The 23,036-nt window shown below is 47.7% G+C and overlaps 2 protein-coding genes across 6 annotated transcripts in view; both read right to left on the reverse strand.

The window, feature by feature from the left end:
- Window positions 1-2,575: 2,575 nt before the first annotated feature.
- Window positions 2,576-4,393, reverse strand: MFSD6L (major facilitator superfamily domain containing 6 like). The gene has a single exon (XM_062592119.1). It carries the CDS (start codon window positions 4,391-4,393, stop codon window positions 2,576-2,578), a length of 1,818 nt encoding a protein of 605 aa, XP_062448103.1.
- A 483-nt stretch (window positions 4,394-4,876) lies between these two features.
- PIK3R6 (phosphoinositide-3-kinase regulatory subunit 6) overlaps window positions 4,877-23,036 on the reverse strand; it is a 40,713-nt gene continuing 22,553 nt past the window's right edge. For 3 of the 5 annotated variants that reach the window (XM_062591701.1, XM_062591697.1, XM_062591698.1), the window contains 15 exons: window positions 22,798-22,930; window positions 21,187-21,256; window positions 20,596-20,779; window positions 19,253-19,400; window positions 17,924-18,010; window positions 16,749-17,205; window positions 15,929-16,028; window positions 14,778-14,900; window positions 14,142-14,252; window positions 12,456-12,546; window positions 11,574-11,644; window positions 10,919-11,009; window positions 10,349-10,419; window positions 8,948-9,060; window positions 4,877-8,184 (listed from right to left, as the gene is read on the reverse strand). In XM_062591701.1, coding sequence (XP_062447685.1) covers window positions 8,034-8,184; window positions 8,948-9,060; window positions 10,349-10,419; window positions 10,919-11,009; window positions 11,574-11,644; window positions 12,456-12,546; window positions 14,142-14,252; window positions 14,778-14,900; window positions 15,929-16,028; window positions 16,749-17,205; window positions 17,924-18,010; window positions 19,253-19,400; window positions 20,596-20,779; window positions 21,187-21,256; window positions 22,798-22,930 — 2,001 coding nt within the window. In that variant the 3' untranslated portion in view covers window positions 4,877-8,033. Of the gene's footprint in view, window positions 8,185-8,947; window positions 9,917-10,348; window positions 10,420-10,918; window positions 11,010-11,573; window positions 11,645-12,455; window positions 12,547-14,141; window positions 14,253-14,777; window positions 14,901-15,928; window positions 16,029-16,748; window positions 17,206-17,923; window positions 18,011-19,252; window positions 19,401-20,595; window positions 20,780-21,186; window positions 21,257-22,797; window positions 22,931-23,036 lie in introns of those variants that run through there. The other 2 variants (XM_062591702.1, XM_062591700.1) reach the window with 2 other exon arrangements.

Below are 23,036 nucleotides of genomic sequence, written 5' to 3' on the forward strand. Positions count from 1 at the left end.
GATTAAAAGCTTAAAGAAAAAGAAATGTTAATGCTAAGTTTTGGCAAATAGTTATCCAGGAATCCAAAAATAATCACTGATGTGGTTGAGTAACACATATCTCACTGGAACTCGGCAGGAAAGAGCCAAATGGCTGTAACAGAGCCCACTTTCCCCAAAGGCTTCTTCAGGGTTACACTTTATTCCCAGCGGCAATAAATGCCTTGGCAAGTTCTTACGCCTGAAGAACAGCGAAGCTACATTTAGAACAAAAGGTCTTATTTAGGACAATTTAAGGTCATCTCCTTAACCTTTTTGGCTGGCAAAGTCTCTGAATATGAGAGGAAGAAACTGAGTCACAAGTGTTGCAGAGTCAACACAACCAAACTGCATAAACCTAAGTAGAAAATGATATAATTACATTTGTAATGTAATGTCTTGTAATGTAATGCAGTGTCTTTAACAAACAAGCTCTCCTGTAACTGTTTGCAATTCAGATTTTTTTTAAAAAAATGTACAGATGTGTTTCTTTCTTGAATCAGGACAAAATGTTTTAATTGAATTAAAAAAAAATACCAATAATCTTAATATGCAAGATTGCTACACTTCAGTAAGCTTTGGGCCATACCTGAAATGCTCCCTGTGTGCAGTTACAGTGGCTGAACACACCTAAACATCTATGGCTCTGAGGATTCCAGATATTGCTGCTGTTACCACCTCTCCACCACAGGATAGATTGGGCAACTAGTTTTCATTTCAAGGTCTCTCTTTGCTAAACCTGAACTAAACCAGATAATTTTGTACTCAAGTAGATGAAGCAAGCACCTATAGCTTAACAGGGGCAGCAACGCCTCAAACCATCATACCTATTTCTGCAGCATTCATCTCACAAAAGCCTGTGTAGCTTTAAGATATGGTCCTTGCACTTATTCTACTCAAGACTGAAGTCAGATACTCTGTTAATAAGTAAATAGAGTTGTTGAAGTATTATGTGATAATAAGGCTGGGATAAATTCTTGAAACTCCAATTGTTCTCAACTTTAGTTTGAATTCCTGTGAGAAAGTAACATCTTACCAGCTATTTTTGGCACTAGGACAATTCTCTTTACAGGGTAATTCTAATAGAGTATTCTGTATGGCATAGCAGGTTCGTACCAGAAAAACAGAGAGCTAATTAGGCTGAAAGCATTTGACATGCAAATAATCTGTAATCAATGCATACAGAGAAACAGCTTACCTTTAATGGCACTGCTTTTCCTTGTCCACTACCTCCAGTCACTTTCTACTGAGTCCAGGAGTCAGTGGGGTGAGAGACTGCAATGCTACCTGCATTCTACATATAGTCATTTTACGAGCTCTTCTCTTAATTTAAAATATTCTATCTGTATTTTTGCAGCTGCCCTTCTCATATCTTGCAAAGCTTTAGGAAAATGTTAATAAAAATCTATCCCTCTGCAAAGGAACAATATAGTCCCTTGACAAAAGAAGTACATAATAAACTGACAACAGTTTTTGATTACAGTCAAAAAGATGATAAAGGTCCCCCCACACGCACATTCAAGGTCTGACATGAGATCAGACAAACAATTTTTACTTTGTAAGCAAGTCCTACTTACTGAAGAAAGAGATATTGAAATCTGTATGCTTTTGAGGTTAAGTGGACAGATAAAAGACAGTTTGAGGAGCATTCTGCACTTAGCAGGCCCTGGAAAACCACAGATTTAGTCCTCATCAGGTAATCTGACAAGAGTGCTGTACTTCGGCTGGACTGACTTAGTAACATCAGTAAGTCAACTGGACCTGCGCAACCGATGCCAAGTTCCTTCAGAAACCTCACTGCGCGATTACCTGCACTAATTCCCAGCCCACAGCAGTTATTCAAATCAAGAGGCTATACTGCTTCCTGGTTACGTTGAATGTCCGGGTGCCACCTTACTCAAGTATCAGGAAGTCTACAGGGTGCTCTGTTGAACTCAGCCAGCCAGCAAGCACTGACTGTAAGCAGAGAAGTTTTTTTTTCCAGTAGACACTGACGCAGAAGCACACTTAAAAACAAAAATATGAAAAGAAGTTCAATCTATAGCACAGACAAACTTCACAAATCAAAGCAGAGCAAAATAATCTTTTCTTTTTATTTACATCCCTTATTCAGTGAAATGAGTTCACAGATACTCACAGAAATAACACCTTGCAAAAGCTTGTGCATTATTACCATTAAAATGCTTTTCATTTAATTACATTAAAGTACGGAGCACAGCTTCCTCAGGATTAGCTCTGAGGTGCAAGAATTCAAGCTTGCTTTTTGACTAAAGCTTTAACTATACTCATTTCGGCAAATGCATACAGGAAAATACCCTGTTATGATTTTGAAAGCCAAATCATTAAGTTAAAAAGTTAGACTTACTGTAAGAAGACTAAAAATTAATCTTAAGAAAATAAGATTTATAAAATATTTTATAAATATCTTTCCTTACAGATATACACTGTATATATTTAGCACTTTAGAATTAATGGTAATTTCTAGTCATCATCAGCATATCCCATTACTTCTATACCTCACATGTTCCAGCACATAGTAGTTGATCCCATGCTGTTGTTACCAACTCCCACTAAAGCTGTCATCTTTCATAGCTTTTACCAGCCAGTCACTTTCTCTCTCCTCATCACTCACATCACTGGAATCGGCAGCCAGGAGACGAGAATAGTTGATTTTTTTCCGCGGAGGCAGTTTAGACTGGACTATTAAGAACATGCATAACCAGAGCACCAGGCAGATGCAGCACGCCCTGTACAAGACCGCCAGACCAAAGCTCCCCACAACAAATCCCCCTGCCAGGCTCCCCAGGCTTGCTCCTCCGCCGCGCGAGAGGCCTCGGAGAAGAGCACGCAGGGATCTCTCCATCCCGGGAGTGGCAACGTCGTCGACTGTCAAGTCAACCGCCCACCACAGCGCACCGTTGCTAAAGGCAGACAAAACCTGGATAAGGAGAACGGACCATGCGTTCCTCAGGAATGAGTAGTACAGCAGCTGCGCTGCCAGGCAGCTGAGGCTCAGCGCGACCGTGCCACTGCTCGAGAGAGCCCTCAGTAACTTGCTTTTGAAGAAATAAAGCAGAAGCTCAGCGATGAGTCCAACGGCCACGGAGAGCCCCATGTACATCTCACTGCTGCCTTGGTCCTCCATCTGCCAGAAGAGAAAGTTCTGCACTGTGGACCCAGCCACGCCAGTAAGGAAGACAGTCACAGTAAACAGGATTGCTTGGCCATCACTGCCTATAAGGTCCAGGGCTTTGGCAGTTTTGTTCATATGCTTGGTTTTCCTGGGAACATAGGTCGGAAAAAAGATGCTGGCAAGCAGCGACAGCATCATCAGGAGAGCATACCCATAGAAATGGACCGCAAGGCAGGAGACGTTACTGCTGAGGAAGCAATTCAGTCGATCCACCAGTACGGCGATGCCGCAGGCTCCTCCAGATGCACCCAAGTAACTCCAAATCCACAGCTTTCCATACCTGTCAGTTGCATCGATGAAGTCGAGATACTCGTAGAGACTGTCATCAACTATCCATTCAACAGGGGCAGCCAACAACTCCCAAAGCATGACAGCACCCAGCACCATCCAAAAAACCTGATGCTTTCTGTCATTAAAGATGGTGCTTTGCACCATGCCGAAGTCGACATCTTGAGCCTCTTTCGAGCGATCCGAAAGGTTTTCAGAGACATAAGCACCTCCAGCAGTAGGAGGATGGGTTATAAACACAGGGAACTTACTGCTTTCACTAATGGGAAGGCTTTTTTCGGGATTATCAGCAAGACCCACCGCCACAGCAGCTGGACCGCTCATTTCCTTCTGGAGCCCAGCGAAGAGGGAGCTGCGGGCCACCGGCATTCCCGCCGCTCGACGGACCGCCTCCAGAGCGGGTGCCAGGGCAGCGGGACGAGCGGCGTGGCGGCCCGTGCTCGCGCCACCCTCGCCAGCTCCCCGGTCCGTCTTCGGGAGCGCAAAGCCGAACCCTGCCAGCGTCGGCCTGGCGCCCGTCGTCGCCGCCGCCGCGCGCGTGGCCGTTCGCAGCCTCTCCGCAGGCGCCGCGTTGGCGTCGCTGGCGCGCGGCGTGGCGGCGGGCACCAGCGCCAGCAGCAGGCCGGCACCCGCCGCGCACAGCAGGGAGCCGGCGACCAGCGCCTTCCCCCTGCGGTGCCCCCTCGCGTAGCGCGAGCCCAGCGGCGCCCACGCGGCGCCGACCAGGCGCTTCGCCCCCACGACGGCGCCCACCAGCGCCGCCGGCAGCCCCAGGTGGCGCAGGTAGAGGGTGAGGAAGGGCGCCACGCAGCCGCCGCCGGCGCCGTGCAGAAAGCGGAAGAGGCCCGCGGCCGCCAGGGCTCCGCGCACGTCCCACTGCCCGCTCGGCCCCATGGCGCCGCCGCCGCCTCGGGCCGCGCCGCGCCGCGCCGGGAGCCGGCGGGCGGGCGGGCGGGGCGGGGCGGGGCGGCCGCGCGGTTGCTAGGAGACCGCGGGGGGAGGGGCGGCAACGGCCGCGCCGCGCGGCCTCCCCGGCGGCGGGCGCCAGAGGCGGCGGTTACGGGGCGCGGGCTTCAGAGGCCGCCCGGGAAAGCCCGTGTTTGCCCCTCTCCGCCTGCCCAGGCCTGCTGGTGCCGGGCGAGCCCTGGACCCGCCAAGGGAACGGGGGAGGGGGGGTGCTTTGAAATGCGAGACCTTCGAGGGGAACAAGCAGCGGGGACGGACTGCAGCAGCTTCCAGATTTACGGAATTCAGCCGTTCCTGCCCATGCCTTGACGAAAGAGCTTCTCTGGACACGGAGGCGCTCTGCAACACAGCATGTAGCCCCTAGGCGGGGAGGAGAAGACATCAACCGCAGAGAGGAAAATGACACTGATGTCTTTCTATTACTACCTATTTATTCCCCACCCACTGCAGCCACATGCAGCCATAAAAAAAGAAAGGCCCCTTTTTTGCTATTTTATTCTAAAATGCATTTTAATTGACATTAAAAGGATTGCACCTTCTGATACAGATCATCTCTGTCACCTATACAAATAATTTATTATTCATCTACATAATTTACAATGGTACAGAGCCAATTCTGGACATCACACTCCATGCCCCAAGCTAGCAAACAGCCTCTTGGCTTTCTAAGTATGTGTCTTGCTTGCTGGTGGTACCTGAACCCTCCACCGAAGCCCCAAGGAGATAGAGGTGTGAATTGCCACTGGTCGGTCCCTGAAACCTCTCGTTATTCCACGCAGCAGCTCACAGAGGAAGACGGATGGCTACAAGCATTTCTTGACTTGTCTCTGAGCCTCTTTTCCTACTTCAGCTTCCTCCCAAAATAATCACTGTCTAAGGCTGGCAGTGGTGGGCATTAACAGTTTGTGACATGTGAGCAAATCAGGGTGAAAAACAGTACTGAAGAATCAAAACTGCTGCCGAGATCTTGCAGCTTTGTGATTCCTGCACGAGCTCAGGGATGGTGCTTGGCTCAGCCTGGAACGAGGGGCTACGTTTGCCAGCATTTCAAGGCTGCTTCCTTTAGGAAGCGGTTGTGTTACTGTCACCCGGTATAATCTTTTTGACAGTTCTGTGCTGGTTTGGGGATTAAATACTTTTTCAGACCGGGACACTTTTATATTGCTAAATACTCATCACCTACCGACAGCTCTAGAGCTATTTTGTCCCCAGTGGTGTATTTTGGTGGGTTGTTTGGGGCTGCATTGTACATTTAAAGTGAGAGTGAATAAGACTTTAGCTTGAAAATGGAGAGCAAAAATACCTGGTGAGAACGAGTGACTGAGCTCAGGGACAAGAGCGGGATCATGGTAGCACTGGGTTTGTGTTTGCAAGATAGAAACCAGGGAAGTCTGAGATTTAAACCACTAAAGCCTTGTGCACATGGCAAGAAATGCAAGCAGGATTGGCACAGGGCTTAAAAAGCCAAGACATCCTACAAGCTGAAAGCAGTTCTGTGGAAGGAAAGTTCCTCTCCAGTACTGCAAACTTATATACCTAGAGGTGGGCTTCTTGTTCCAGACACAGGTGTCTAAACAGAAGTCACAGTCTGGAAGTGCAGCCCCCCCCAAGGCCAGGTAGACCTAGCACTGCTAGGGCAGAGTGGTAATTTCTTCCCCAGACAGTGGGACCGTCTCTGTCTGCCCCTGTCACTGTGGCTATTGGGTGCAATTCAGGCAGCAGGTCAAGGTCAATTCATTGCTCACCTTTGGCAGCTTTATAAGGAGGGACTGAGCTGTCAGGAGGCTCCTGTCTCTTTGGTGGCCATAACATTAAGCTAGCTGAGCTCGCTCATGTCCTGTCGTGGCCAGAGCTATGGCAGAAAATCTGACCTTCATCCCAGTGCAGCAGCATTTCTCCAGCTGACACAAGCCAAGAGGGCTGACCTAGGAATTTGCCAATGCAACTGCAGTTAGCGGGGAGAGCTGGCCCCAGAGACTCCCCAGGGGCTGCAGCTGGAGAAGACTGGGAATAGCTGCTGTGCACATATACAAAGCTAAAGGACACTTTCTTTGGGTAGCTCATCTGAGTAAGCACCTCTGACTGAAGACAACCCAGGCAAGGAGCAACCTGGGAGCCAAGAAAATAAAAAAGATAGTGTCATAGAAAGAATGCCCCCAAATCCTCTCCAAAGGGAATATAGGGAGAACTCCCTGGAGACACCCCAGATACAACAGATCAGATTCAGAAAGTCAAATATACATGTTTCTTCAATTACTTCAGTCTGCAACAAACTGGAATGAAGAAGGAATCCTCCTACATTCATTGTTCCCACAATCATCCTGTTTAACCAGGTTAGCTTGAGCCTGGGTGGAAGTAGGAGCTGTGCTGCCACTGCCTAACCTGGCCCATCTGCAAACTAGGGGAGGATATCTACACCATGATAGCAGCAAAGGAATGGAGAAATGTTCCAGGCATCCTATCCTTCCATCAATCCCACAAGCACTACTCTGCTCTGCTACCTCTTTAACCCTGTGATGGACACAGTCCAAAAGCAAAATTGCAGGGTAGACTGTGGCAGCAGAGATACCACTGGCTGAAGGAGGTTCATTGCTAGTAGGATTGCAAGGTTGTACATATGGAGGAACACAAGTGAAGTTGATGAGAATGGCTGAGCTCATCAGTACTGCATACTCTCCAGATCAGACGTTTAGAGGTCTTATATAAAAGCCACAGCGAGGTCCTGGGTGGATGTCAGAAGTATTGCTCAGAAGACAAAGAGCTGCTGCGCAGTTTCCTCTGTCTGCTCAAAGAAGACCAAGTTCTTAGAGCAAACCTACTACCATGCACAACTAAGTAGCAAGTGGAAAGCATATTCCATAGCACCATCTGCACAGCCTGAGCTGTTGTTGTCCTGTTCATCTTTGCAATATTGCACCAAATTTCCCATGTCCCTGTTTCACACCATCCATTGTTACTTTGTGTGGCCCCCATGAAACAACAGTGGGTTTTCTACTGACTTACAAAGAAGCTGCCTTTGACACACACACTCTCCTGGTTGTGGTCAGGCTTGTAACAATGTCTCTTGAATTAATGTCAGGGGAATAATTGTTCATTTGCCCAAATATATTGCTCTGTGCCGGAGCTAGAGTTTCTTGTGCAGAACCCAGCTCAATAGGGCCATGACACCAGTCAGGCTAGGAGACACCACCATAATAAACATTGACAGACCCTGCTCTTTGTTCCACAATCATAGCAAATAGCCATCACCTCAGCCATATTTTCCCCAGTCCTTCATCTGAAAAGAAGATGTTCAAAGGTTTTCCCTAGCTTGCACCAAAGGTTAAAACTGCTGGTTCTTCAGCAACACCCTGCCCCTTGGCAGGGGGATGTTAGCTGTGGTTATCACTGTCATTCATCAGAACATGGCTGCTTTCCTTGAGCTCTATCCATCTCCACTCTTGCAGCTTTAGAAGTAACATTACCTTTGTAAAACCACTGTCAGTGACCTTTAGTGTGTTTTCTTTTATCATTTCTTCTCTGATGACCCAGTGTCACATCCTCTCACATCTGCTTTTTCTTGTCTTCTTCACTGGATGATGCCTGCAAATGTGTTGATGGGCAATAGCAGAGACTTGGGCATGTATTTCATGAGCCCCACATCCTCTGCTTCATGCAGGCTGAATTTCATTGTCTTTTGCAAGCAGTAGCTGGGCTCTAGGCAAGGAGACACTTCCATGCTGCAAAAGAACATTTTTACTGCATGTGCAAATCTGCTTATGAGAGCCAGACTCTGATCTCAGACTAAGTCTCAAGTCACTCTGCTGACTGCAGAGGAAAAGCTGTTGCACTGAAATATGCAGGTTTTTAATGCTTCTGAACTGTTTTTGACTGGAGAGATAAGTTAACGTGTATTAGAGTTTGACCGCAAAATCAGTGTCCTTAGCCTGGCTTAGTTTAACTCTCAGAAATTCACATTTCATATATGCTCCATAACGTTTATGGACCTGAATCAATCATACTCCCTATCTGTTCACTTCCAAAACATCACACATTGCTAGAATTACTATATCAATGTTAATCCCTACTATTTACACAGGGCCAAATTCTCTCTGCCCAACTTTGTATGCCTGAGATACCCTGGCAAAGAATGCAATCTGTGGAGAGAGAGTCAACTCCACAGCATGATTTAGGAGATCTAATATTTCAGTTTGTCCTTGGAAGTACCTCTCTTTCCACTGTCTCAATGACAGCAACTTATTTAAAGTGGGACATCCATTTTGATTTTCATGCTATCCTTTAAAAATGCAAAGGTAGGAGAGCTTAACTGTGCCCTGCTCTCCCTGTAAAACAATGAATTTGCCTATGAGTTTTTTGTTATATATAACTCGATCAGGACGAGGACATCCCAGCGAACAGCTCTGCTGTCCTGGGAACCCCCATGGGGAGGAACATAAGATCATAAGGGAGACGCACAAAGCCTGGCATGTAAGGCCGCCTCACCTGATCACATTCCTGTAAACTCTTCTGCTGTCCTTGTCCAGACACATCGTGAAGGGCCTCTGCTCTGTGCTCCTGATTTTGATACCATGTGTTTTCAACCTGTTTGCCATAGCCTGGAACAAGAGAGGAAGAAGACACCAGTGAGAGTCTCACTTCCCTTCCCTGGGCTGTGCTGTGGCTGATGGTGTGTGCAGATGGGATATGAAAGGGACAAATGATGGCATTTCTCATGTTTTTAACCTCAGACTGATGCAAGGTGGATGCTTTAAAGAGGGAAGTGTATTTATCTTCCTTCTTCTGTAATCTCAAGCTGGTGAAAGTTTGCAATGAGCAAATTGGCAGTTTGCAAAGGTTGCAAAGTTTGGGATGTCTGATGTGAGGCACAAGAGATAGGGAGCATGGCCAGTTCTCTTGGACCTTGGTGTACATTGAGAGTCAGCGTGGGCTGCTGCACCTCAGTGTTTTCAAAATCCAGGTGAAGATAATCAAGAGAGAGTGCTGTCTAGCTGGAAACACCAGCAATCACTATAAAAGCCTTCCAGGGATTAACGTAAAGTCCAAATCAGCTGTGTAGTCAAACTGGAAGGATGGAAATGAGCCTGTGTTCTGAACACTCCTTTGCAAACCTTGATCTTCAGCTCCTGCTGAGACGAGGAGAGTGGAAAGCTGGGATGCATGGCTGTAGCACACGTTGCAGCCATTGCAGCCATGCGGTCCAGGAAAGGCCAGCAAAGCTTCCATAAAGCCAGCCTGCAGGCCATAAGCAAGCTTGCTGTAGCCGTGAAAGAATAGGCTCTGGGGCAACCCCAAATAAAGAAGACTCAATAATACTTAGCTCCAGGCTGACTGCAGTGATATATTCCTGCAAAGGCAGCATGCCCTCCAGGGTCTGCCTGGACTCTTGTGCAGAACAAAAAGGACAAGAGCCCAGTTGTTCAGTTCCATCTTCTGCATATCAATCTCTCTGAGCTGGTAATTAGATTCATTGAAGTTCCTACTTCTTGTTTATGCTTCATTCAAGCACACAATCCCAATTTCCTCAGGTCCTGTGGGGTCTGGGGAGGACTCTGCAGCTGGAGGTGTGGAGCTAATGGAGCTGATCTCCACTACAGACCCTTTACTATAACCAAGTGGAGCCCCTATTTCTCTACTTTGTTCCTTTGGTCACAGAATCAGCCCAGTAGTGGCTTACTTCTGTAATGTCAGGATCTCCTAAGACATGATCTAATGTGATATTGACCAACAGGGACTGCATTTTGGGCACTGATTCAAAAAAATAGACTTTTCCATGGAAAATTACTCTAAAGCACCCTCTGAGCAGAGCCTTCCCCTCCCCACAGAGGGTTTCCCCCTTCACTCATAAGGGCTTCCTATGTGCTGTGAGCATCCACAGCTACTTACTGAGAAAGACCTCCCAGACAAGTTGTTGTTCTTGATGATTTCAGTGATGTTCACATTTAGGCACACTAGATCTGCAACAGAAGTAGCTTGTTAGCCTCTGACCATAGCACGATCTCAGCTCAGCTTCCCTCACTGGAGTGCACTGACAGAGGTCCATAAGACATAATAGAGGCAGAAAAGGAGCACTCTGGTAAGCTCTATGACAAGAAGGGATTGTGCTAAGGGTAGAAATCTCAGTGACTTTACTCAGGACAAACTAAAAGAGAAAGGCTGCTGCAGGAGGAAGATGCTGCCAAGCCCAGATTATGGTTACACTGAACCCCAAATTACAGAGAGTCCCTTGTCACATTCATGAAAAAAAATGCAAAATCACAGACTATGGTAACACCAATGCATGCACAGCACTGATTCAACCCACATAGCCCAAGCACAATCAACACTAAGTGCTATGGTATTCAGCCTGGAGAAGGTAAAGGGGGCTCTCATAGCTCTTCTCAACTATCAAATGACACAGAGCACTGGAAGACTCAGCACACCCTCTCCTGTGGTTCCCAAACAGGAGGAACCCACCTTCAGCCTCATCGGCAGGGATGGCTTTCATCACCAGACCTGTGGAGCGCAGGGACATTGCCACTTCCTTCACCCGGTTACTCACCACCACCTGCACAGAAAACTTAATTCAGCCTAAGAGAGACACTAGACCTGGAAGGCCTGGGGTGATCCTGGGACCAAGGATGTTTGTGCAGTCTGGATGTGGATTTTCCCTTTCATTTGTTCTACTTAGACAGACACAAAAGTGTCAGAAAGGAGGGTACTGTAGGGAAAACTTAGCTCAGCTTGGAGACAGGGGGAGAGGAACAGGACAAGAGGGAGATTATAAGCTGCTGAAGTAGAACAGGAAGCAGTACACGTCTGTACACTCTGCCCAGATATGGTACCGCATGGTGAACTGCACAATGTTCCTAGTAAGCGTTCACCAAGCAAAGTGCTTCACAGCCTGTATAAAGGGATTGGCTCTCAGGCCATGTCTGGGTGAAGAAAAAAAATATCTTTCACTACTATAGGGATAGTTAACAGGCTTTAAAAGGTCCTCAAAACCTCTATGTCCTCTTCTGGAGTGCAATTTCATGGGGGAGAAGTAGAACAAAAACATTTTGGAGAGCTTCATGCCATGTTGGTGTCCCTGTGAGCAGAGGCATTTCAGGCTGCCCAGAACCCCACTTACCTTTCTGTATGTTACTGTGAGATCTATGCCAGGGCCATCCAATGTCATTTTCTTCTTGGACATGGCTAGTTCTGCAAGATGGGAACCGAGAAGAATGGAGGGTTCACTCATCCCACCTCTCTGTATCAGCACAAAAGGGCCCCCTTGTGGCAAGCTACCCGAGGCATGCTGGCTCCTCTCCTCTCTCTACAGAAGGAGCCAAGGCTCTGTTCATTTAGTTCAGATATGCAAGGTTGAGATTCAGATGGACTCACTCAAGGATCTCTGCCCAACCGCAGTGGCAAGCATCCACTGGGTCAGCCCCTGGACACCAGAGATGCTCCAGAGAAAGGGCTGGAGGTGACATCTGTAAGGGACCAGCACCCAAGCACCCTTGTTCCAACATGGCAGCTATAAGAAGCAGAACTCTTTATTGGGGAATATCAGGCAAAGGGGATGATTTTAAATCTGAGCTCATTCTCTCAACAAAAATTATGGTGCTGGTCCAACTCCAGTCTGCTCAGCTTGGAAGCATTTTGTCAGACTGAAATTCAGCTCTGATGGGGAATGAGTATGTCCACCTTTCGCCCAGTACTGGCATTCACACTTCCTGTCCATAGGGTCCCAAAGCCAACCAAAACCACAATCTGCAAAACCTGGCTGAGACGAGGAGCTGGTGATGACAAATTCTCTCATTTAGCTTGGTGTCATGTACCTGAGAGCGAGATGAGGATGTCCAGGGAGGCATCCTGCTCATCAAAATGAGATCTATTGCCTCACTGTATAGCCTCAATTGCTTCAGGCTGAGGGACGGGGCAAGTGGGAGTTGGGCAGGGAGGCTCCCTCCTGGGACAGTATCCCTAGCTGCAGTGCTGCACAGCCGTGTGCAGCAGGGACACACACCTCTGTGAGTGATGCTCTCCTGCATGCTGCTGCGTAGCTCTGTGAGGAAAACATCCTCAGCCGGCTCCTGTGCTGGATCATTGAAGAAAATCTGAAAGAGAGGAAAAATCTCTATGAGCGGCTCCTCCCTCTGACCCCAAACTGGGCATGTGACATCTCTGTAGTCTCAACTGAAACCAAGTGCGACATCACCGAAGGGAAACTATGACCTCATCAAGAGAGATAAGGGACTTCTGGGATAGAGAGAACTGATTTTTGCTTTGCTTTTTGAGGTCCAAGGGCAGAACCGGCCTTGCCAGGGAGCCCAGGAGAACCTATCCAGCAGAGCCAACAGGCAGTGTGCCTTGCCACAGGGTGTCACTGCTCACTCACAGATGAGACTGTTCCCAGCCATCTACCCAGAGGCAATGGATGTCATGGAGAGCAGCTTCACTGGTCCAGTGGAGGATGCTGGCTTGGCTCCAAGAGAGGCAATGTCTGTTTGAGACACCTATATCAACTAATCACTTGAGGCTTATTCATTAATTTCTCTTCATGGACTTGTTTTGTGTAAAACGTGGAGATAAAAATCCTGGCGAGGCTCTCCTCATGAGAAGCTCAGAGCCCTATGTTAAGTTCCTGTGGGACTTCATTCTAACTTCCAGGAAGACTCTGGAGCCAGAGAGAAACAATGTGGTCTTAACTAAAATGGCAAAGTAGACTCAATGTTTCTAGATAAAGCAGGATCATACCCTGTACTACAGCAGACTAGTTTAGGTGTCTCTATCTGAAAACCACATCTGGAGTCAGTTCCTCTTCCCCTGCTTGAGTCACCTACTCGCTTGCTCACTCTTGATTTCTGTCTTGGAGGAGAAATATGTGGAATAGAAATTCACTGAGAAAACAAAATCCCCAGTCATACATGTGGAGGGCCAGGTGCTCCCAGTGCTTACAAGCTACAGGCCATTAATTCAAGGTCTCTTGGTGCTCTACCGGTAAATAACAAAACTCTTCCATCTCTTTGCAAGCCCCAGCACCAGTTTGCTCAAGTAATAGCCGCCCCTTTGATGCAATAGATTACCACACCAGCTATGGGCAGATTAAGAGGAGATATGTGTGTTGGTCCAGCTCTTAAGATTTGAAGGGGGAAATCTGCCAGAGAAGCAAAGGGGGGTTGCTGTTACATGACTAAATATAGTAATTCTTTGCTAAGTTCTTTGCTGTCATCTCAAATACTATGTCTCACTCTGATGTAATTTCAGAGAAAAGCTGTCAGGAAATAAAGAAAACAGTGTTTCAGGAAACCCTGCAAAGCCCCTGCAAGTGTAGGAGGGGTTAGGCAAAGCCACCCAGAAGACTCCTGTTTGATCACACCATCTAAATCATCTAGAGGTCCAACAGTTCCTGAGTGAACCTGAGACCATCAGAGCAGGGAATTTTTGGGCTTATGGGCTAATCCCAAGGATCTCTTTGCTGTACTATATGATCCTGAAATAGTCTTCCCAGAATCACTGACTCCAGCTGAGCTGTGTTATACGGAGTCTCTAGACTTGGGAGCCTGTCAAGGGGAGGGAGAGCTTGTGAGCACATAGATCTGGGCTTAGATCAGCAGAAAGCCTTTGGAGCCCTTTGACTTTGTACAGCTCTGTCAGCAACGGGGAGTGAGCCCTTGCAGGACCATATGACAGCACAAGACGTGTCACTCACCTTCACAGCATAGACCTGGAAGTAGACAGGCTGGATGCCCATGCGGACATAGTATGCAATCACATCAGTGAGGAACAGATCAGTCACAAGATGCTTACTCGGAGAGGAAGGCTGAGGGAGAAATCGTATTTTGGATCAGCCACAGACACTTCTCAAAAACACTGTCACAAAACCCCTTAAGCCCTCTTAGGTAAGTAATGAGCAATGAGGCTGTTGCCTGTGACAATACTCAGTTGCTCTGTGATGACTCATCAAAGCAAACAGGCGAGGTGAAGGCTTGCACCCACCTACTAGCCCCTTTCTGGACACTATCAATAGTGGATCAAACTGCCAGGAAATGAGAACAGGGGTATTTCAGCACATGCCTCATTTACATTTTCTTTTTTGAAATTTGCTATTTCCTGTTGCTTGGCCAAAAAAACTCCATGGTAGCAAATAGATCTTGTGGGCTAGGGCAGTGTTAGCCATGTGCATCTTCCCTGGCTAGCAGGCCCACAAGTCTACAGGAAGAAAGCTTCTGTCCAGGGCATGAGGGGCCTTGGAGGGTACAAACTCATCCTTGGGCATTTCAGAAGTGTTTGAGAAATGGGTTGGGCTCAGTAAGTGCTGAGGGAGGTGGGAAGGTTTCCTTCATACCATGGTGGCCAGTTTGGGAATCATGTGGCACAGCGTGTTGATGTTGCTCTCATACCACGGGTCAGCTCTGCCTAGGTACCTGGCCACCTCGCAGAGCTCCTCACGGCTAGTGGCAGGGCAGTTCTGCAGGAGAAACACACAGTTCAAAGGATAGCAACTCAAAACGCCCAGAGCCACAGAAATGACTGCTTTTCCTGGAGATAACCTTGCTAGGAGCCAGAGGAGGCTCAGAAATGATGCTGTGAGCAGCTCCCCCATATTCAGCAGACAGGATGATGTTGCCAGCCCAATTCTTCATGGTTCTGGCCATGGCAAAACCAACAGCGACTCACTGCGGAGCCCAATTTCACTGCTTGCTGGTCTTATGCATCCCTTTCCCTCGGGATCTTCAGGACAGCTCATTTCTGTCCTTCAGTTTGAGAGAACAGGGACATTTCCCTTCCCTTTTTAGCCTGAGTGATGCTTGCATTATCCAATGGTTGCATTAGTGACACTGAATTCTAACAGCTGGTCAGTGTCTCTGCTTGGTCCAGAGAAGATGGCAAAACATTTCTTGCAGCCTTACTCTGCTGGTGCTCAAGGACAAATTTTATTGAAGAATTAAAAAGAAGAAATACTTATTTTGATAATGGCACATTGTATATCAGGACTCACAGCCAACTTCAGGACAGCTCAAACTATTGTGACAAGTATGACTGTTTGTTTTTCACCATCCTAAGGGGAAGTGATTTACCCAAGACTAAACTGCAAGATCATGGCTTCCAAAACTAAAACTGGAGCAAATCCAGGAAGCAAAACCACTTTTCCTGAGCATTAAGGAGGAAAGAAAATTATTGGTTCTCTGCTAAGGCTCCTTCAATGCCTCTACAGCTGGGTAGATCTGGAGGATAGTAGCAAAACTAAATATCATTTCTAGCCTGGCAGTTATCCCCATCAGAGTGGCTGGGGCAACTTGAACATCGCTGGGGCTGATATATCCTGAAAGTCAGTATACAAACCCATTCCAGCAGCCCCGGCCTGTGTCCTGTGCCCAGGAACTAGGCAGTAAATAGATGTGAATTCCTGTACAACCTCATGCTCCTCCTCCAAAAAACCATTGTCAAATGCTCACAGCCACCAACAAGGCCCTGAGCCACTGGGCCCAGACTCACTGCAACAGTCGATGTATTTGGCTGCCCCGTCACGACTGGGATGTGGTAGAACTGCAGGTTCAGCCTTGGAGTCAGGAAAACTCGTCGTGTTTCTCGTTTCCTTGAAATGGAAAAATAACATAGCTATGTCTAAAGGTGAAGGTGGAAGAGAATGGCTCCTGGCCAAGGCTGGGCAGTGCTGGGAGACCAGGGTTGCTCTGCAAAAGGGTACGAACTGCAGGCGTCTACACTCCTTGCATGCCTCCTTTGCCCATTGTGACAGGACAGCAGTAACATTCCCAGGCTCTCAGAGCAAGGAAATCCAGAAAGGGGAGATGAGCAGAGTGACAGGAGTCCCACAAATGAGCTCCAGGCTGGCACTGGCTGTCTCCTTCTCATTTGGTTCTGGTCTCTGAGCTGCTGCCTGCACTGTGACTCAGACCTGCTGCACTGTGCATTCTGTGGCCTAGATCACCTCCTTGGTCAGAGCTGGCTAGAAAAGGCTTTTCTTTAGGATTTTTCCCTTCTGCACTGGAAAATTTCAGTTTTTCAACAGAAACTTGCTTGGTTTTATTGTTCCTTTAACCTGTTTCACAGACAGAAGGGAGAGATTCCCTGTGTTCACCAATTGGGCTAAAGGGGCCAAATAGTGCCATACAGCCAGGGAAGACTGACATCTTCAAGCACAGAACACCTGGGTCGCATCCTGTCCTGGATAACACTAGAGCCCAACCACATCCCCTCCTGTCCTGGCTGCTTCTACAGGCTGAAGAGCAAAGCACCCATTTTGTCCTCCCTATCCCCAGCCCAGAGAGCCAAACAGAGGGTGGCTACCAATTACCTCAATGAGTGGTACGCTTGAGCCAAGCGACCTAGGATCCTGTCATCCCCCAGCAACACAATGCGGGCAGTATGCTGTCTCTGCAGCGGGGTTGCAGGCTCTAGGATGATGCCTGACCTCCTCTGTGGTTTTGTCACCTGTTTCATCCCAGGACTGTTATAGCCAGCCTGCAAGAAGGCCACACTCTCCAGCGGGGATGGCTTTTTCTTAATACCACCCTTCCTCTGGAGCCGAGATTGCTCTATCTCAGCACTGCAAGGGGCTACAGACTCCTCAGCTGCTGCAGGCAGGTCCCGCTCTATGCCGCTGTCGGTGGAGAGCACAGAGAAGCGAGTCTGCTTGCAGCACTCGCAGTCCGAAATGATGTCCTGGATTTCAAAGTTGTCCAGGTCCTGGCTCAACAGGTCTGGCTCACAACTCTGTGACAGTGGGCGGATAAATAGCACCAATTCCTTCCCTGGAGGAAGAAGAGAGCTCATGGGTGGTCAAAGGTAATGTACAGGTGTCACCAAGTGCTGCCCGTGGCCTGGCACAGAACAGCCCTTCCCCTGCATCCCTAGACCCAAGCACCTTTGTCACACATCTCAGTAGGATGTGCCAATTTTACACTTCAAGATCCTGGTTTTGCATTGCTGGCAGGCAGCCAGACAGGTCTGCCCCATGACCATCTCTCTTGTGCTGGCTCAGCCACCAGCCCTTTGCCTTCATGCCTCACTTAAATGAGTCTAGCCAGGAGCCCTCAAAGGGGGGCTCAGCCAAACACATGCTGAGCTCTAATTCTGCCTCAGTTTCCCTATTTTTATTCAATTGGAGGGCCAACACCTCTACCAGCAGCTCTGAGAGGAGTTAGTCTTTCAGCTCTGTTTCCCATTCCATCACAAAAATAGCTCAATACCACTCAAAACAGTATTGGGTGTATCCTCTTGCTGCCTCTTACATAGGGATCTCAGTTCTTCTCCTTTGCCCCTCTCCCTTCACACAGCACCCGGTCTGGCTCTGATGCCCAAAAATAGGGAAGACAGGTGCAGTTAGCACCAATGCCCAGGAGCTTGGCTCCCAGCTGGCAGATATGAAATTCATGTCCGAAGAATTGGGGCTAAGTTACACATTTCGCACAGGTTTCCCAGCCTTGGGCATGGTCTGAGTTTACCGCAGTTCCCAACAAGGCTACTCACAGAGCTGATCATCTTCTGTCCAGAGGTGAAAGCTGATGTTGGGGTTGGGCAGAGGAATACCCTGGAGCTCTCCTGAGAGACTGTCACCTGGGGAAAGCATGAAGGCTTGTTCAAACATGGGAGCAGCCAGTTTTCCCACCCAGGTGCATGAACCCCCTTGGTACTTTGTTTTGGATGTTGGCTGAAACAATCCACACTGAGTCTCCAGGGCTTTTCCATCCTGATTGCCTTCTGGCCAGATCCTGAGAGTGTAATCATAGTCTTCAGCTCTCATCTAGAGCTTCCAGCCATTATTCACAAATTGTGCCGTAAGAGGGTACCTACACCGTTTGGGGAAGGCAGAAATGAAGATGGGAAAACCGAGATATGGGGAACTGAAGCACCTTTCTCCTCTGCAGACAGCAGAGGTATTGCAGAATAAATAAAACCAATTCTAATATCAACCTCCAACCTGCGTGGCAGGATGCTATCATTGTGGGTTATTTTATACCCATTATGGCTCTGTGAGAAGCAGTGAGACAGTTTAATAGCTCACTACTACAGAAAGGTACTACTCCTCTTCCTTCACCACTGGTTGCTCCTCCTGTTATCTGGCAGCAGGGTAGTTGCCAGCTCTTTCAGTGAGTTCAGGTGATCATGGACCAGCTCACAGGCATCAGGCCAATGCAAGGGCGTGCAGAGCTCTCGCACCGAGAGCAGTCAGGAAAGAGGGAAACATAACACCATTTTCACTCTAGTCTTCCCCAGTTTGTGCAAGGAGCTGTGGCAGATGGGGATATTATATAATACGTGTATCCACAAAGACATCATGCCAGGACAGAGAGCTGCCAGAAGGAGGTGGCAGAATCCAGCGTCCACCACACTGGTACAAGGAGCAGTGCACAGCATTTTCCCAACCTAGATCCTACCAGGACACATCTTATACCAACAGAGCACTGGAGAATGCGTACCACCTCCCTGGTTGACCAGGACTTCCTATGGCACCTTTTGCAAGTGGTAGACACATGTCTCTGGGCCTCAAGGCAGCTGAATTAACAGCAGGGATTGTCACAATCTGTTTCCACAGGTGACAAATCTGCCTTCTGCCACCACATGCAGTTTGCCATCCCAGAGCAGAGCTGCTGGGAAATTGGGTTGCTGCAAGGAGCCAGGGTACAAGGATTGAGCCCCGAGCCCACTGATGAATGCAACTAAGGTGGATGCAGGGATGGATGGCTAGAGGAAGACAAAGAGGAGGACACCACAGCGAGGAAAGGGTCTGTAAACTCCACTCAAGCCACCCTATGGGACTCCCTCAATTCCACTGTGTTCAGTCAGCCCAACACTCACCTGCTGGCCTGGAGCTGAGAATGGCGTGGTAAATCTCCTCCAGCTTTTCCATGTACTGGCTGCGGTCTGCATTTGCCTCATTTCCTGTACATTCGACTGCCACCACCACTTGCCGGAACCAGTGCTCTAAGTCGCTCGTGGGCATATCCTGTCACATAGAGCCGCTATTAACACCCAGGGCTATGAAAAGAGGAGACACTCAATGGACAGGGATGTGGAAGGGCACAGGACATGGGAAGAGGGTGAATGAACCTTGCAAAAATCACCATCTTGCAACAGAAGACAAAAATGTCCTTCTGGTCCCAGGCTGGCCATGGGAGGCTGAAGAAGAGAGGCTGGTTGTACCAGCTCCTCAAAGGCTTTTTATTCATCAGGTTCACAGCTAATGGGCACTGCCACAGAGGCAGCAGCTTGAGAAACTCCAGTGAGATGGGAAGAGCAGACACCAAGGGCACAAATTTGTCCTTGGGAAGAAACTGCTGAAAGCCCCTGCAAAGTTGTCTGAACTACGCATTTGTACTGCTTTGGCCCTAGAGCTCTCTGGGCGAGATTTTGGAGAAAACTCATTGGATCTTTCCTGTTGAGACATTTTTTGCAATGACTAGCAGCAGCTTTTCGTGCCAAAATGAGGCTCACAGAGGAGCGTATACTTTAGCCACAGAACCCAGCGTTCCCATGCAACACTAAAGATTCAAATCATAGATTGAACAGCCTAAGATTTCCACTTCTCCAACATCAAGAAAGGGAATTTAGGAGAACCAAACCTATTTCCATCTTTTGCCTTTTACACTAGGAAAAACTGCCTGGGAAATGTGGCCAAAGTTAGATTAAAAAAAAAAAAAGAAAGAAAAAAGAAAAAGAAAGAAAGAAGAGAAAAGAAAAGAAAGCAGACAATCCCCCTAACCCCTGATAAGGACAATCTTGCTTTCCAGTCAGGTATGGCAAACAACTTTTGCATGTCCAGTGTGAAACATCTCATCCCCAGCTACCCCCAACCATTCCTCCCATCAGACACAGGCAATTCCCATGGGCTGCTTAGTGCAAGTGACATCTGCAGCAGTCTGATAAGAGAGGACAAAAAGGGTTCCCATGCCTCTGTTTCTTGCTCCTATTCCCTTGTTGCAGCAAACCTTTTACTTTTGGAAAAATTTTTGGTTTAACAACTGCCCTGCTCATAGCCCAGCCCTACATACAACATTGTGGCTACAAGGGACGGTGACCAGCAACCAGGGGCCGAAGCAGTTCCCCACTTGCTGAAAAAACACTCCTTGCTCCATGGCACCCAGCAAGAGAGGGGCCTATTAGAAACCCATGTGCATCACTGCAGAAATGCTGCCGATTACCTGTAGGCTCCTCTTCAAGCCACTGATGTCACAGACCTCACCAAGGCCTGCCTGCATGGCATGGATGATCACGTAACACATGCACACCCAGGGGCTCTGGGAAATCTGAGCAGCCTCTGTGTCGGTGACCAGTGCGTTGCAGATGGCTTCAGAGAGCAGCTCAGGATCTGCAAAGATGAAAACCCTGCATAGGGCAGGTGGATGGGGAGAAAGAAATGAAATGTGGACTCCCAATTACTGACATTTGGTGGAAGTAAGAAGATAACATCTCCAATATCCCTAAAAAGAGGCTATTGCAGACATTCCCTTTCTCTGGCCGGTATCTCCCAGAAAAGCTATCCACTTCCCAGAACCATGAAAATCAACTGAGACACATGGGAAGAGCGTGCTTTTCCCAACACAAAGCTTATTTTAGAGAGGCACTGGGTACCACCAAATTCTGTCCCTCAATATCACATGCTGCCTTATAGTTCATGTCAAAATTGTCCATTCTATCCAATATTAATTCAGAGTTTAGGAAGAGAACAGATTTTACTGTAAGATTAAAATGCTGCAGCAGAAATAGAAGTAACAACATGTTCAAGGACTCACTTTTCCGTATAAGGGTACAGGTCATTTTTAAGACTTTGTTCGGAAATCACCATTCTCTGGTACAACATACCTAACAAACACAAGAAGATAAAATGTGCAGATATCAGAGCATGAGAAATAACAACACAACTCTGGAGACCAGTTTGTTGATGTTCCCAGTAGCACATTGGAGTATGACAGTAGGTCTGTCAAATCGGTCAAAATATGTTGCCGGAGAGATTATGTAAGAGAGCCAAGAATCAGACTCAGGGCTAAATATAGTCAAGGACAAAGATAGACCATGCTAAATAAGAAGAAAAACCCTTCTATTCAGGGATGACTTCCTGTGTTTCCCTTCCTTTGTTCAGTGAATTATGAGTTTGGGGGTGGAGTCAGAAGCTGGAGGAAGAGCCCAGTTCCCTGACTTCTCCGTCTGATTCTACACTGGGTAAACATCTGGGGGCACCGTTTGTATGGATACTAAGAGCACAAAGCATTTCCAGATCAGGAGGGACGTGCTTTCCCTGCACATGGCACTGCAGTAACAGAGACGTGAGGGCCTACATCCAGCCCATTTTGCTCAAGTACCTGACTACAGTGTGTAATTGTTTTATAAACCCCATGATGCTCCCAAAGAGAAGCTCTTAGCTTAGGTAGGATGAGTCTCTGCTGGAGATGCCCATCTCTCCATATTGAATCATTGATTCAGCTAAGGTCAGGTGAGGTGAAGGTGGACCTTGGGGCTCCAGACAAAATGTTACCAGGGAAGTGGTTGGGGTGATAGTGCTGGACTAGAACTCCTAATAAGCACACTTTCTCTCTAATTTCCCATGAGGCTCCTTGTATTTTATCTCCACTTCACAAGGTGTCTGACTGTTTTTAAAGGATTGCTTTTAGACATTCTTAATAAAGAAGACTTTATTAAGAGAAACTTTATTGAGCAATATAGAGAAAATGGAAAGCATAGATGTTTCCTGGCTTTGTTTCTAAAAGGATCTGTTCTCTGCAGACATTAGTGGTATTTTAGACTTAAAACATGATTATAATAAATAGGTAGTGGCAGGAGAGCCCATGTCGGACAGAAGGCAACTCATTCTTAGGCACAGAGTTCACATTACAAAACTGAGATCTATGAAAAATGGTGCAGGTATAGCATGTTGATTTTCAGACTTCATTGGGCCACAATTCATCCCCCCAGAATTTACTAGGGTGCCCTAGCCAGGCACATCAGCACCTTGGCTTCCCATATAGATGATGGAGAATGTATAGCCACCTGAACTTTCACCTGTACAGATGACGACTCAGGTGGCCTTTGGATGTGTTGGATTTGACTCTGATGATATCTCCACTGACAGCAGGAAGATCCCAAGGTTATCTGCCAGTAGCTAAGATGCATTGGTTGGCAGCCTGAAATCAGGAGGGGACAATCTAGGCCTCACATCCAACAGTTTCAGAGGTCCCTCATGAGTTTGGCCAGCCTTGTGCAGAAATCCCTTCCTGCACCTCTGCTCTGCCGTGTCTCACTGTGTTAAGCAAAGGCCAGCTCAGGTACAGAAACCCACACTGCCATCACCTTGAGGATCTGAGCTTTTCACTGTGCTACACATGGGCGGAATGGGAAAGCCCACATACCTGGGGCTGTCCTTTCCATTTTCAGCCTGACAGCATAGTCCAAACCAATGGTACAGAAAGGCTTGGGCAAAGTGAGCAGCTTCTTACAGAAATCATAAACTCTGCTGCAAAGATCTTCAGAGATGCAGGGAGCCTGAAAAGAAAAAGAATTCATTAAAAAGATGCTACAGGTAATGATTCCAAACGATGCTCTCTCCCCAGGAGAAATGTCTGCATAGGCTACCCTGGGGCAGGAGGTC

The sequence above is a fragment of the Rhea pennata genome, chromosome 19 (assembly GCF_028389875.1).
Source record: "Rhea pennata isolate bPtePen1 chromosome 19, bPtePen1.pri, whole genome shotgun sequence".
NCBI classification, from domain to species: domain Eukaryota; kingdom Metazoa; phylum Chordata; class Aves; order Rheiformes; family Rheidae; genus Rhea; species Rhea pennata.

Coding starts and splice junctions, on each gene's coding strand:
- MFSD6L (XM_062592119.1), bottom strand. CDS start 4,393: ATGGGGCCGAGCGGGCAGTGGGACGTGCGCGGAGCCCTGGCGGCCGCG.